The 15,739-nt window shown below is 34.4% G+C and overlaps 1 protein-coding gene across 4 annotated transcripts in view; it reads left to right on the forward strand.

Moving 5' to 3' along the window:
• Positions 1-15,739, forward strand: part of KCNT2 (potassium sodium-activated channel subfamily T member 2) — a 399,106-nt gene that overhangs the window by 183,250 nt on the left and 200,117 nt on the right. For all 4 annotated transcript variants that reach the window (XM_050782689.1, XM_050782710.1, XM_050782700.1 and 1 more), the window contains exons 9-12: positions 110-290; positions 1,622-1,786; positions 3,920-4,056; positions 6,768-6,831. In XM_050782689.1, the coding sequence (XP_050638646.1) occupies positions 110-290; positions 1,622-1,786; positions 3,920-4,056; positions 6,768-6,831 (547 nt within the window). The remainder of the gene's footprint in view (positions 1-109; positions 291-1,621; positions 1,787-3,919; positions 4,057-6,767; positions 6,832-15,739) is intronic.

The raw sequence follows: 15,739 nt of genomic DNA on the forward strand, positions 1-15,739 counted from the left end.
AACTATTAAATTGCTTTATGAAATGTGCTTTGGCTTTCAACAGAATAATGATGAGAACTTTTATGTCCCATTTGAAAGATTTAAGTTTAATTCATATTTGTTTCTTTAGCATTTGTGGGATCCAACATCTGGAACGAATAGGAAAGAAGCTGAATCTCTTTGACTCCCTTTATTTCTGCATTGTGACGTTTTCTACTGTGGGCTTTGGGGATGTCACTCCTGAAACATGGTCCTCCAAGCTTTTTGTCGTTGCTATGATTTGTGTTGCTCTTGTGGTTCTACCCATACAGGTAAACATAACCATCTTACATTGTATGAAAATGTACAGAGACATGAAATTGAATCCTCCACATTTAATAAGAAATGGAAAGTGGCTTATCTATCTAACAATAATTTACTAACACATACTATCATTACATTTAAGCAATTACATAAATTACTGCAGAAATGTCATTTTACATTTTCTTAGAAACACCAAGTTGTTTCTTTTATCCTTCTAGTCATAATTGACGGCGCTCATCTCATTTCAATCCTTCAAGATTTTTTTAAAATATAGAGTAATTATATTAAATATAGAATAATGTAGTTTTAAATTATAGGATGTTAGATCAAAGAAATAAAGTTGTGAAGGGTTGATTTATCTTGGTTCCTCAAAATAAACCACAAAATCATACAGTGCAATGAAGACAAATCGATTACTTATGTTGGCCAAATAAAACAAAATCTGGGCCAGGTACAGTGGCTCATGCCTATAATCCCAGTATTTTGGGAGGCTGAGGCAGATGGATGGCTTGAGCCCAGGAGTTCAAGATGAGCTTGGGCTATAAGGCAAAATCCCATCTCCACCAAAAAAAAAAAAAAAAAAAAAAAAAAGAAAAAAGAAAAAGTCTGAACATGGTATGTAAATATTATGTGGCACTTTGGGGAACGAGTAAGGAGGTTGCAAAGGGACAGATATATAAATGAAATTAAAAATAAGTAGATGCAATCTCTAACTCTTTCCTATAATAAGCCCTGGGTGTCCATGTGTGGGCAGATCAGAAGCAGGCTATGGGGAAATGCAAATCAAACTTGCATATTCCGTTGCAAAACTTTGGCTGCAATGTTTCTGAATAGAATACCTACAAAAATGGCCTTCCTACTCCAATAAATCCATGCATGTCTTTCTTCCTGACATCCCTCCCTTGCACCTTTCACTTTCCTCAGTTGCTGGCTACTGTACAGCTAGAATGTGGCCTTGTGTGTTGTGGTAAGAGTAACTCCTATTGCATGAGATGTGGTTAGAACTTGACAGAGAATGTCGGAAAATAGCAGAGGCTTTTCTGTTTCACTCAGCTCTACTGGACATAAAGCAGAGGTGCAAACCTCTTTGTGGCCTGCTATTATGTAATAGCAAAATCATGTTAATATGTTTCCTTAGAGACCTGAAGCCCCTGGGAGGCATTTGCAGCCCTGTAGAAATTATATGAAAAGTCTGTTGTTGAAGGGGAACACTGACAATTAGAATCTCAATGAGTTCCGTCTGGGAAATTGAAAGTACTTAATAAACAATAGATGTATTGCATTGATTTATTTATTTCCTTACCTTGTTTTTCATTCATATGTGGAAAATATATTACAGTTTGAACAGCTGGCTTATTTGTGGATGGAGAGACAAAAGTCAGGTGGAAACTATAGTCGACATAGAGCTCAAACTGAAAAGCATGTCGTCCTGTGTGTCAGCTCACTGAAGATTGATTTACTTATGGATTTTTTAAATGAATTCTATGCTCATCCTCGACTCCAGGTACATTTGGCTTACGTTATGTACTATACTGGATTGTACCTACTAACATATTGTCAAAGTCAATTAACTGATGGTGCAGCCTGCTTTGTGGAGGATTTTTATTTATACAACCAAATATAGAAAGAGTAAATGAAGAACCACAAATATAACCAGGAACATAGAAAAAAAATGCTGGAGGAATACACAGTATTTTAAGTTTCCTTCTGTATCTACGCTAAAAGACAGATGGAATAATGTTAATGGTACAAAGAAGATTTTTCTTTGAATTAAAAGATTGCTTTTTCTCCCTTGGGTAGAGCATAAATGATATTTTTATGAAACAGTGAATTTTAAGATAAAATATGATAAAACAAGAAGGAAACCATTTCAATATCATCTGCTCAGTTAAATACTGCAGAATTTTATCAAGGATTGCTAATGAAAATGTGGAAGTCTGGGACTTTCATTTTTTTTCTTCTGTTTCCTGAAGTATAAATAGGTCCTATTTGTATAGCAATGCACGATCAAAAATTGGACAATAACTAGGTGAATTGAGAATATGAATTAAGAAGAAACTTTTTTTCTGTCTATGCAGATCAAATTCTTGAATATTTCCACTTTCTGCTATGGGCCACGGCATTAATCTCCTTTCCTGATTACTGCACTTAATATATTTGAAGGTCTTGTATTAACTCAACCAATTTGTGTCAAGAAGTTGAATAACTCTAGACTTCAAGACAATGCTTAGTATATCTAGTTATCCTTTCCTTACAAAACATAGAAATATTGATTTGTGAATATTTTGGAGACCTTTATAAATACTATATTTTTGTGTTTTAAAACACCTAATTTACAATTGATTCTTAAATGGTAGAATCATTTTGTTCTGTCTGAAATGACAGAATCATTTTGTTCTTATTCTTTTGTTTTGTTTTCATTTCACTCTTTTCATGTTAACTTGAATTTTTAATAGCAACTCCATACTTATTTGTTTTTTTTAATTATTTATATTTAATTAATTTCAAGCTTACTTATTATAACCCATAAAGAAAATCCATTTGGGGGAAAATTCTGATCCCATGGTTTATTAGCCTGTTCTCACACTGCTATAAAGAAATACCTGACAGTGGGCAATGTACAAAGAAGAGATTTAATTGACTTATGATTCCACCGGCTATACTGGAAACATGGTTGGAGAGGCCTAAGGAAACTTACAGTCATATGTAATATGAAAGGGAAGCAGGTGTGTCCTCACATGGCCAGAGCAGGAGGAAGAGGGTGTGATATACACTCACTATCAGGAGAACAGCAAGGGAGAAATCTGCCACCGTGATTCAGTCAACTCCCAGCAGGCCCCTCCCTTAACATTTGGGCTTACAGTTTAACAAGAGGTTTGGGCAGGGACACAAATCCAAACCATATCACACAGTCATTAACTTTGTCTAGTATCAATGTAGAGAATTATTTAAACTCCAGAAATTCCTAGTAGATATATTTCACAGCGGTAAAATGGTGAAAGTTTACCAGAGAATTTTAATTTCTATAGATCATTGTTTTAAACCGTTTCACCACTCAGATGTAATTTTCTCCAAATGACCATATATTTATAATATTTTGATATAATGTTCTTTTAATTTATTTTGTCAGTATTTTCAGTGTTTTTATGAATCCTTATTCATTCAAATATCCACCAGAAACTGTTTAAAATTATTGTATCATAATTATATAGCCAAATGATATAAATCGCTACCACAGTTTTGATCCTAAAAGTAATGAAGTATGAATTGATACTTAAATGTTTCTGCCTGGTGTTCAATGTATATTTTAGGATCAGTCCGTGGATAGAACTAAATCTTCACAATGTGAAAGTGTGTGCCAGGTATAACCACTGATTACCTTCCCTTATGCTCTTAGTAAGATTGAAATAAGTTGAGATGAACTTATTGGTTTATGAGATTTGTGTATGTCCCAGTTGTATTTATTATGGTGTAATGCTATTTAATATATGCACAGGTTTTAAATGTGAAATTTTATTAGCAAAAGTTCATTTCAGTTTTATCATATTTCAGGTTTTTCTTAGATATTTTGTTTTTCAATGTAGTATAGCATAAAACATTATTGTTTCTATTCCATTGCCCATTTTGTTTTGAATAGGATTATTATGTGGTGATTTTGTGTCCTACTGAAATGGATGTACAAGTTCGAAGGGTACTGCAGATTCCAATGTGGTCCCAAAGAGTTATCTACCTTCAAGGTTCAGCCCTTAAAGATCAAGACTTATTGAGAGCAAAGTAAGTATCCCTGCCTTTCATCTTGCAGCTTACAGTTTTGAGTGACTTAATATTTTCTCTTTCCTCTAAATTTTAGCAATTTTCGGTGTTGCAAGATGTGTTAATGTTTGAGTGTAGACTTTTGCCTTAGTCCCTCTGCTGGCCAAACTAAAAGGTTAAAAATGTATCATGAAATCAGTGTGTTTACTCCTCTTTTTCAGCCTCATCTCAAGGCAGAATTGTTCAGCAGACTGTGACCACACAACACAATGAGAAATGTGGCCCAGTATAATTATCTTAAGCTGTCAGAGATTCACAGAGGCATCTAGACTCACTGTTAGAGTAGTCTCCAAATCCCTGGATACTGTTTTTATCCCACATATAAAAATTGTGGGCTAAATATGATGTGACATACCAGTGCAGTGTGAGTTAGGGTTTACGTTTTAAAGACCTTGCACTATGTATTGGACAGAGAGCACTTGTGTTCCCTGGGGTCAGAGACAAAATGGTTGCTGTGGACTAGAGGAATCAGAAAGGTGACAGGTCTTACTTAGCTATCCTCTTCTTTTTGTGCATGTACCAGGCAATTTGTCTTAAAGGTGACATGGTCTTAAACGTTTGTCACAAGTTAACGAGTTATATCATATGAGCAGAGTGTGAGTATTATTGAGCAGAGTGTGGACACCAGGGAAACAGAGTTTCTGCAAAACAATGTCCTTAGTTTCAGATGCCGGAAGGTGTCTTCAACAAAAGTGGTTTTGCTCAATATTTTCTGTTGTTTTTAAAGTTTTAAACATGTCTTCATGTTTATCCTTGAGTTGCCCTACATGCTCTTCTAGATTTAAAAGTCTCCCCACTGAATTGAATATCATAAGTGCTTTATACTTTTTTTTTCTTTCCTGGATAACCTGAGTGTGCACGAGTGGGTGTGTGTTTGTGCCTGTCTTCACCGTGTTTGCAAGTGTGTGTGTGTGTGTGTGTGTGTGTGTATGTGTCTAGTGGGGGTTGGAAAAGAACAGAAGAAAAGTCAACTGTTTTGTGGAACAGACTTCCAGACTCCTTTGTGCTGCATAATCCTTCAAATGATGATTAGATACCTAGTCAGGAACTCTGATGTTACCTTTGATTTATATATAATGAAGTCAATTTAACGGAGTATTTTTTCACTGATTTAACTTCTGAAACAAAAACATCACGAAAAACTAGCAGGATATAATGAGTGTTACCTAATTGGAAAGTTACATTTCTTTGAGAGTATATTCATCTTTTAGGTGGATTAAATATATCTGTGGTCAGTGTACATGTGACAGTTCTATAAGTCATCAGATTTTCCCAGCACATCAGGTAAACCCTGGTTTTAGGTGTTTAGAGTTTGCTATCTATACTCATTATTTGGGTGTGCTAGAGAAATAGACGCTTAGATACTACTGTAATCTAGATCTTTGTATTAATTGGTGTAAGAATCAATATTCCTTATTTATTGTATGACAGCTAAGTTCTTCACACAATAAGCATGAGTAATATTCATATTATGTTCAATATGAATTTGTGTAATATATGGAGGCTTCTTTCTATCTAACAAATTTATCTGAGTTATTGGTATAGCTATTAGTATCTAAGCTATATACTATTTAGGATTAATATAACTAATTTATTACTAATAGTCTTAAAATGATCTCTTGGTAAAAGCAATCATATTTACAAGAAGAATTCCTCCATGGGAATAAAGGAAAAGTGAAGGGAATGAAGGAGAGAGAGAGGTAGCTGGCTGGTCATACTCAAAAAGCTATTTTAAAAAATAAGAGTGACGCAGTATCCATTTTTATGTTCATTTCCAATCTTAGCTTCCTATAAAAGATTTGGGATTTAATATAAACTAATACATTTTTCAGTGCAATTCCTTATGCATAGAGCATGGAGTAGGATTCTCCAAACAAGTTTCATAGGTTAGTCGCATGAGTTTTGAATTGCTTCGTTGAAAATGGTATTTAGAGAAAGTTATCCAACACTCGTATTATCTTAATAACCATGGCGCAACATCTTCCCACAACTGTTTTGTTTGGTCTTATTTCAAAGACTTTTATATTTCCTCTTCATAGAAAATTTTTTTTTGGAAAACATTTACTTTATCACAGTGAACCACAGAGATAAATCATTCCTCATTTTGAAAATAAACATTCCTGTGCTTTTGGAACATCATGTATCAAACACTAAAATATACTGTGTCTTCATCACTAAACTTAGGAAATATTGAACCCTAGCATGAGGGGAAGGGGCTTGGGAAAGGATGAATGATCTCCAGGAAGTATAAATACAGAGTAGAGTTTGACTTATGAATACAGAGAAGCTGTATTCCACCCCTCTTAGTTTGATTCAGACATTACAGTTAAAATACGATTAGTCATAAAATAAAGACCAATATATCCCCTTAATTTACTCAAAGCATGCATATAAAATACATTTAATAGTAAAAAGGAATAAAGTTTGACTTTTATTAACTTTTGTCATAAAACATTGAGTTATAATAGACAACCCAGTAGCAGATTTTTTTTTCTTCAGAGTCAGATATAGTTAAGATCTACTAGAAATTCAACTTTCATTTAAGCTTAAGGATACACATGGTCTACATGTACATTTTGTGCAATATATGGACTAAAGACTTAAATTCTATTTTTCAGAACACGTGTAGATATTTCAGTGTGTGATTATTTTGTTTTTCCGTCTGTATTTAGGATGGATGACGCCGAGGCCTGTTTTATTCTCAGTAGCCGTTGTGAAGTGGATAGGACATCATCTGTAAGTTTCTAAAATCTCTTTTAGTAAGTTGTGCTTTCCATTTTAAAATATTTTTTTAAATTTGAGTTTTTAAAAATCTGCCAACATTAAGTATTGGTGACCTTAAAGTTTTACTAAAAGGAAACAAATATTACAGAGCTGCCTTTTCCTTAAGAACAGTTGTATCGATTGTATTAACAAAAGTGTTTTTCAAATAGTTTCTACAAATACTCTCATAATCTGTTGGTCAAAATGAATCATATATAAACAGAACTAGACCCCTTTTTGTAATTAAATATGTCTTATGAGTTGTAGTTTTGTTAAAGTGGCCTCAGTTTTTTCAACCTTAAGACAAAACAGATGGAACACGCATTAGAACCAATTGGAGAGTTTCTTAAAAATATGCATTTGAGAACCTTCTATTCAAGATATTTGGGGTGGTAATCAACAATCTTTATATTTTTAAAAGCTCCCCAGGTAATTCTGAAACACATTTCAGTTTGGTAACCTTTTGCTTATATGATATTTATGATGCATTTTTTAGTTCCACAGTTCTATTAAACTTATAACTAAATTAAATTGTATAAAGCAAATAATGGTATAAACTGTATTTTAAAATTTCCATTTTATTACTTTTAAAAGTGCTTCATTATTTTATGTTCAGTAAATTCTACTATCTCCTGTGTTTATAAGCCATTGACTCCATCTGTAGCCATTATCTGTGGTGTGTGGACATATGAGAACAATTGGTGGTTTTTATAGCAACTGGGAAAAGGCAAAATGTGCATAAGTCTTTCAGGTATATGTTTTATTCTCTTCTGGGGCACTTAATAGGCATACTCTTTTACATTAATCTAGGACTGTAAGTTCTGAATGGGCAGGCTCTGTGTTGTCCTCATTCTAATTTACCTAAACTACTTATCTATGTCTAAGATTTTAAACTGATTTTCTCATCTTTCATTTGGAGTGACAGCTATTAGCTGAATTGTGGCCGTGCAAAATTCTTATGTTGAAGTCCCAACCCTTAGTACCTCAGCATGTGAACTTATGTGGTGATAAGGTGTTGAAAGAAGTAATAAATTTATAATGAGACCATTAGCATAGGCACTAATCTAATATGACCAGTGTCCTTATAAAAAGAGAAAATTTGAAGGCAGCCATGTATACAGGGAAAACACCATGTAAACATGAATTTGGCAATATACATGCCAAGGAGAGAGGTCTGGAGCAGATCCTTTCCTCACAGCTCTCAGGAAGACCCAACCCTGCCAACACCTTGATTTCTGATTTCTAGTCTGTAGAACTGAGAGACAATAAAATTCTGTTGTTTAAGCCATCCAGCTTGTGGTATTTTGTTTGGCAGCCCTAGAAGCTAAGAGATAGGTGGATCACGAGGTCAGGAGATCGAGACCATCCTGGCTAACACGGTGAAACCCCGTCTCTACTAAAAAAAAAAAAAAAAAAAAAAAAAAAAAAAAAAAAAAAGAGTGTAGACCAAAAAATGATTGGAAAACTTTAAAAATTTTTTTGAAATATATTTATATATATATACTTTTTCTTATATATAAGAAAGCTCCCCGCTTTCTTCACAATTACTACCTGAATTCAGATCAGACTGATTCATCAGTTCATGTAAGCACTACTTTAATCGTCTTTTAATTGGTTCAACGTCGTAGGTACTCCAAACATGTTTACCGAAGAAATGAATTTGAACTGAAGATAATCAAGTGTTTCTATAATTGACTGACTTATGTCATTGTGAGTGTTGTGCCCGTTCGAGTGGTAATTTGGCTTTAAAATATTTTCAGTTTTTCAGTATGTATACTATCTTTGTGTAACAAGGGAGGTGTAAGCATTAGGAAATAAATACATAATATCTTCTAGGGTACCCTTTATAATGTGAATTTGGAAGCTTTTAGTTAATCAAATGTATTCTATTTTTTTTTTTTTCCTGACACTACTAAATTGGAAGAAATGAGTAAGAAGATTTACACCTATAGGGACAACAGATTTGGTAGATGAGAAAATACTAATTTTATATTAATAATAATTTTGCAAGCTGCAAAGCAGATGGATGAGTGGCAACAGTGAAGGAAGTAAAAATTTAAGTTGAGACAGGAAACAAATTAGCAGCAAGCTGCTTTTTGCAACGGAACCTCAACAGTCTCAGAAAATAGAGGTACCAGATGTCTCTGAATGTAGGGTTATATGTATGACTAAATATATGAATACTGGTTATAAGTCTGTAAGAAAAGTAAGTTCTCTGAACCCCTCTACATATCCATTGCAGGTTACTTTCCTAATCCTGGTAAAAGAGTTTTGGATAATTTGATCCAGGGATACTCTCTACTCAGAAACACCATCTACAGTTAAGAGTCTAGGTACCATGCTAAAATTAAGGGAATTAAGAGTAAGTTGCCTCAGTGAATGCCTCTGAGAACTGTTACAGCCTGATCCGTATCTCTATTGATGTTGACACAAGATTGGAGGAGTTTCCTCAGGGGAAATGATTCAACACAAGATAAAATGCCTTATATCAATCAATCAAAAGTGTGTGCCTCTGTGTGTGTGTGTGTGTGTGTGTGTGTGTGTGCAGAGATATGAAACCTGGTGTTCCCTAGTGCAATATTAAAAATTGATAACTCTAAAATAAAATCTATATGAAAAAAGCTCTCTGCCTACACTCAAATACTAATCTCTTTTGAGTGCTTAACTCCTACTTGTATTCAGACACCAGACACAGGGCTTTGAGGACATTTCTAACAAGAACAAGAAGGAATAAGCAACAAACAAAAAACACATGCACAAAAAGAGAAACTCAGAGGAAACAAACAATACCATATAGTTCTGGGAAAAGAAATCAATCTTAAAATATATATTTAATAAATATTCCTAGTTATATGAGAATATCGTACATACATAAAACAAGTATAGTAGACTAGATCACAAAACAAAACAAGACATTCAGTGAACCTGAAAGAGCTCCTGGAAATTAAATCTAGCATAACAAATGAATAATTTAATAAAAAGCCTAGAACGTAAACCTAAGGACATTGAAGAATGAAGAATAATAAAATAATCAATAAAACCAAATAGTGTAAAAGAAGAATTTAAAAGGTGAGAAAATTATGGTAGCTAAGGAGAAGCAATATCAATATAGTAGGAATTTAAGAAAGGGATTTTATGAAACACTGGGGTAGAATATTATGAAAGACATAATGCACTCAAATTTTCCACACAGAAATTGTCAAATTGAGAGGGCCCAGTCATTATACAATTAGGACTAGAGAAGTTCTGTGCTGGTCAAGAAGAAGGAAACAAAAGAAAAGCCAAAGTAAAAAGGAAAAGGCATATGAGGAAGAGGAAAAATAGGAGAAAAAAGAAAATATTCAAAACTAAGGGTGGAAAGTTAGAATGTCTTCAGACCTCTCATCAGTAATGGCGGAAGACAGTGGGACAATGCTTTCAACATTCTGAAAGGAAATATTTTTTCACTTAGAATTTTGTATCCTGGCAAAAGTTTGGTCTAGTAAGAAGGTAAAAAGAAGTTATTTATATAAACTAAAGATTTTAAAGAATGCACAACTCTCTGGAAGCTGCTGGAAGATGTGTTTACCAAAAACAAGGAGTGAGTGAAAGAGAAGTAGCTTCAGGGGATCCACCACAGGAAAGAATGAAAATTTCCATACTAATGGTGGAAGTGGACCCTAACCAGCAGGCTCTCAGTGCCAGCAGTCAGACCATTGTGGGGAGTGGAGAACTTCGGGAAGGCCACCTCTGGGGAGGAGACCAAGCTGGTGTTACCTGATGTGGTTTAGTGTATTGAGAACAGCTTTCCACTTCTAGTCAGGTGTTTTGGATTGCAATGCGTCTCCCCTTTTATTTTCACTTGTTGGAGCCCTAACTCCTAGTTCTTCACAATGTTACTGTATTTGGATATAGGACTTTTAAAGAGATAATTAAGTTAAAATGAAGCCATTAGGGTAGACTCTAATCTAATATGGCTGATGTCCTTAAAAGAGGAGAATAAAATAATAGGATATACAGAAATATCAGGGGTGCATGTCTACACAGAGTAACCAGGTGAAGAGGCCAATGTCACAGGCCTCAGAGGAAACCAGCTATGATGGGACCTTGTCCTAGAACTTCCAGTTGCCAGAACTGTGAGAAAATAAATGTCTTTTGTTTAAGTCATAGAATCTGGGTTGTTTTTGTAGTTGTTGTTGTTGTTTTTGAGACTCGAGTTTTGCTTTTCTTGCCCAGGCTAGAGTGGAATGGCTCGATCTCAGCTCGCTGCAACCTCCACCTTCCAGGTACCATTCCTGGCCAATTTTAAAATATTTATTCATCTATTTATTTTTATTTTTATTTTATTTATTTATTTTTGTAGTTTTAGTAGAGATGGGGTTTCTCCATGTTCGTCAGGCTGATCTCGAACTCCTGACCTCAGGTGATCTGCCCGCCTTGGCCTCGCAAAGTGCTGGGATTACAGGTGTGAGCCACCATGCCCGGCCAAATCTGGGGTATATTTTTAATGGTAGCCCAAGCAGACTAATGCATGCCAGATTCTAAATTAGTAACGAGTGGTTAGAAAACTAACAAAGGTCAAAAGAGACAGTTAGAAAGGAAAACAGATCACTCAAGATTGGAAATATAATTATAGCACTCAACATGCCATATTATGAAAAACAGCCATAATAATGCAAACACTGAAGATTGGTTTTAAAAAAATTATTGAACTACAGTCATGCACCACATAACATTTCAGTGACAGACTGAATATACAATGGTAGTCCTATAGGATTGTAATGGAGCTGAAAAAATCCTATTGCCTAGTGACATCATAGCTGTTGAAACTTAGCAGTGCAGAGCTTACATGTCGGTGATGATGTTGACTAAGATCAATAGGTTATACCCTACAGCGTAGTACGTGCTAGGCTGTGCCATTTAGGTTCTGTAAGTCCAGTCTATGCCCAGTGACAAAATCGTCTAATGATGCATTTCTCAGAATTTATCCCCATCGCTAAGTGACTCATGACTTGTATATTCAAAGGATGGGAAAAGGGAAATTCAGAATGAGGGATGAGAAGAAAGATATACCTTTTTGTTTCATAATAGAAAGCTGGTAGATAATAATTTAAATTGAAAAGCAGGAAATAATAATAAAATCAGTTAGAAATATGGAAGGAGGTTAAGAGAATACCTAGTTTTGGGGCTGTAAAGGGACTGCCTCTGTGGAGTGGAAATATGGTGTGAGAGTAGGAAGGAGAGAGGAGGCTGCACTTACATGTTATGGAACTTGTCTTTTTGGACTATGTACTTGTATAGGTTTGATAGTATTTTTAATTAAATGTGATTTAGAATATGCCTTGGTCTAGGAAAAATTCATTAATCTGAAAAATGCGCCATTAGTTGTGAGGAGGTAAGCAGGCTTCTTGTCACATGAGTTTCATGTAACCCTTGAGATGTCAGTATAAACATGAGTAAATTTGCAGTTGAACTGCCTGTATTTTTTATATATGTACTTTTTTTGTATTTCAATAAAAATCTATTTACAAGAAAAAGTGGCAAGCTGGATTTGTTCTCCAGGCCCTCATAGTTTGCTGACCTCTGCTATAGATAATTAATATTGTTTTAAATTTTTTTCTGTGGGTATATAATAGATGTATTTAGTTACGTTAAGTGAAATAAGCCAGGCACAGGAAGGCACACATTGCATGGGATCTAAAAATCAAAGCAATTGAACTCATGGATATAGAGAGTAGAAGGATGGTTACCAGAAGCTGGGAAGGGTAGTGGGGGAGTGGTGATGAGGAGATTGGCTTGGTTAATGGGTATAAAATAAAATAGAAAGAATGAATAAGACCTACTATTTAATAGCACAACAGTGACTATAGTCAATAATAATTCAATTGTACATTTAAAAATAACTAAGAGTATAAGTGGATTATGTGTAACACAAAGGATAGATGATTGAGGGGATGGATACTTATATATTTTTAAATTCAACTTTCATCTAAACTTACTAATTAAATTATTCTCTCTTACTTTTACTTGTGAATCAGGAGAAGATATAAGGCATGCCAAGTGAAGCTTCATAAAATAGGTAGAACTCAACAGCTGTTATACTTTCGGAAAAACTGTTTAGTAAAACAGGTAGCATATATAGCTGTGAAAAGTTTAGCAGAATAGAGAGGGGTCAGTAGGTAGAGTAGTAGCCCCCTTATCCACGGGGAATAATTTCCGACATCCCCAATTGATGCTAATTATTGGTATAATTACCGATAGTACCAAAGCCTATATATAGTATGAACAAATTTCTTTTTTCTTCTTTACAATTTCATGGATACAGGATTCGGTCTTATTATAGATCTTAGCAACCTCAGCATATGATATTTTTCTTTCCTTAACTTGAGAACTTTCACCTTTTCACTTCAAGGAGGCACTTGACGGCTTCTTTTTGGCATATCCAAATTGGCAGCATCGCTACTCTTGCACTTTGGGCCACTAAGTAAAATAAGGGCCACATGAACACAAGCACTGCAATACTTCAAGAGCCAATGTGATAACTAAGACGGCTAGTAAGTGGCTAATGGGTGGGAAGCATATATAGTGTGAACATACTGGACAAAGGGATGATTCACGTCCTGGGTGGGACAGGGTGGGAGGGAGTGAGATTTTGTGCTACTTAGTATGGCATGTAACTTAAAACATATAACTTGTTTATTTCTAGAATTTTCCTTTTAATATTATTCTGTCAAAGTTGACCTTGGGTAACTGAAACTGTGGGAAGGCAAAACTGTAAAACTGTGGATAGGGGGACTATTATAAAAGGAAAACAAGTAAATTTTTAAAAACCTACCAGGGAAGTCAGTGTCAGAATTGGGGCATCTTGAACAAAGGGACAACAAGAGAGTGCCTTTGAGTCCTGGTTACTGGGTAGTTTTAGGTCTTGATAGACAGAAAGGGTAAGAAAGAAAAACTCATGTTCATGAGCGGTACAATATCTCTGCTACTTTGGCAAAGACTGGAATCTCTTTTAATTGTTTTATGTTTGGATGTACAGGGACTCATGGAAGTGTCTACAGCCCTTGGAGAGATAGAAGGTTTGAGGGACTTGGTTATAAAATAGAAAGCAGACTATTCCTAATGTGCTTATATCTGGACACAACAATAGGCTGTATCATTCACGTCTTTTTAAAACCATTTATATGTATATTGGTGAGCACAATCATTCAAATAAAGATGTATACAAATTATGCATTATGCTAAGTAGCTAACAGTGTTAGCATAGAGGACACCACATTGCTTGGTAATTAACATTCTCCCATTTAATGTATTGTTTCTTAGGAAGGATCTGGCATAGTTGCTGATGCAAACACTACATTATGTCTTATACAGAGGTTGATTAAACAATTCTCTCAAACGGCACTACTCCTCCTCCAGCATTTGGTGTAAACTCAATCAGGGTAGTAGAAATCTTTGCTCTTTGATTCCTCAAAAGTTAATAAATGCATGTTTTCTCCAGTTTTCACAATGTCGAGGTCTGCTTGTTTTGTTTGTATCATTCTCTAGGGACTGTATGGTGAATACAGGAGAGCTTGGTCCAGATAATTTCTTTTAGTTGCCTCTCCCCAAGTAAGTTGTTCTTGAAGAGAATAACCAATTCCTCCTTTGTGATTAAACAGTCCTGCTACAACTGAATCATTTCACATGCAGTAAACTTTTCTTGGATATTCATTTAGAAGAAAATGAAATGTTTTGACGTTGGCCCTTAATATGATCAAGCCAGTGTCACTGTCATTTTATGTGCTTCCAGTACACAGCCAGTGTGTTGGGAGGGTCAGAAGGCCTGGAATCATAGTATGTTCTTACCTTATGTAAAATACTCTGACTTGTCTAAAGACTGTCAGGTCTCCCTTTTCTTAAACTCACTCACACTAAATAGTTGAACCATATGGAAAAATTATGGAGAATTATTTAGGGGAAATTCTCTTTCCATCTTACAAGATATAACAATCAAAGCTTATTCCTAGGCTCCATACTCTTCAATATGGTTGAAAATTGTGTTTAAACCACTAGTAAGTAGTAAGAATAAACAGGAACATTTTACACTTTACCAACACAGTTAAGGAGAACAACAACAACAAACAAAACTTTTACTTTATTTGCAAAAGCAATACACAACATCAGGTCAATTACATGGAATCTTGGAGAAATATTTGTTAGGTTGATAAGATTGAGCAAATTTCTTTTTCTTCCCATAGCCTCTATTCTAAGAATAACATTGTGAAATTAATTAGTGAAATGTTTATGATTCCTTAAGAAAGACAGATTTAGAATAAATTTTAAAATGTTTATTTCTGGTTAGAGCATTTCCAAAAATTACTTTTAATTGATTAATCTTGCAGTATTTTCTGACTATTAGAAAATACTGCAAGTCTTAGAATTGTAATGTACAGAGTATAACGTAGTTTTTTATAGTGTTTTGAATTAGAATAATCTGTTACATGTAAAAACATATTTTTTAAATCTGTATAATTGAATTGTTAATATTAAGCATAACTTTGAAGCAATTTTCCTCAATGTTGTTCTAAATCAATCCGACACATTATGAAATCTTTTTTTACATATATTATGATCCTTGGCATGGTACAGCTTTTGAAAAACATTGATTGCACAATATTTTTAAAAAGTACATATTGAATTATTATTGCTGAATTTGTAAAATTAACTGAATAAGTTATTTTGTTGTTTTGATGACAACAGTGTTAAAACTAGGCAAACACTGCCAGTCCCAGAATTGGTCTGTGTATATTTTTCTGATTGGAGAGGGGAATTTCTGAATAACATTAAAATGCAAAATTAATAAGCATTAAAAATACTCTGCTGTGGAATTAGCAATATTTTACAAAAAATAAATGTATGT

The sequence above is a fragment of the Macaca thibetana genome, chromosome 1 (genome assembly GCF_024542745.1).
Source record: "Macaca thibetana thibetana isolate TM-01 chromosome 1, ASM2454274v1, whole genome shotgun sequence".
NCBI classification, from domain to species: domain Eukaryota; kingdom Metazoa; phylum Chordata; class Mammalia; order Primates; family Cercopithecidae; genus Macaca; species Macaca thibetana.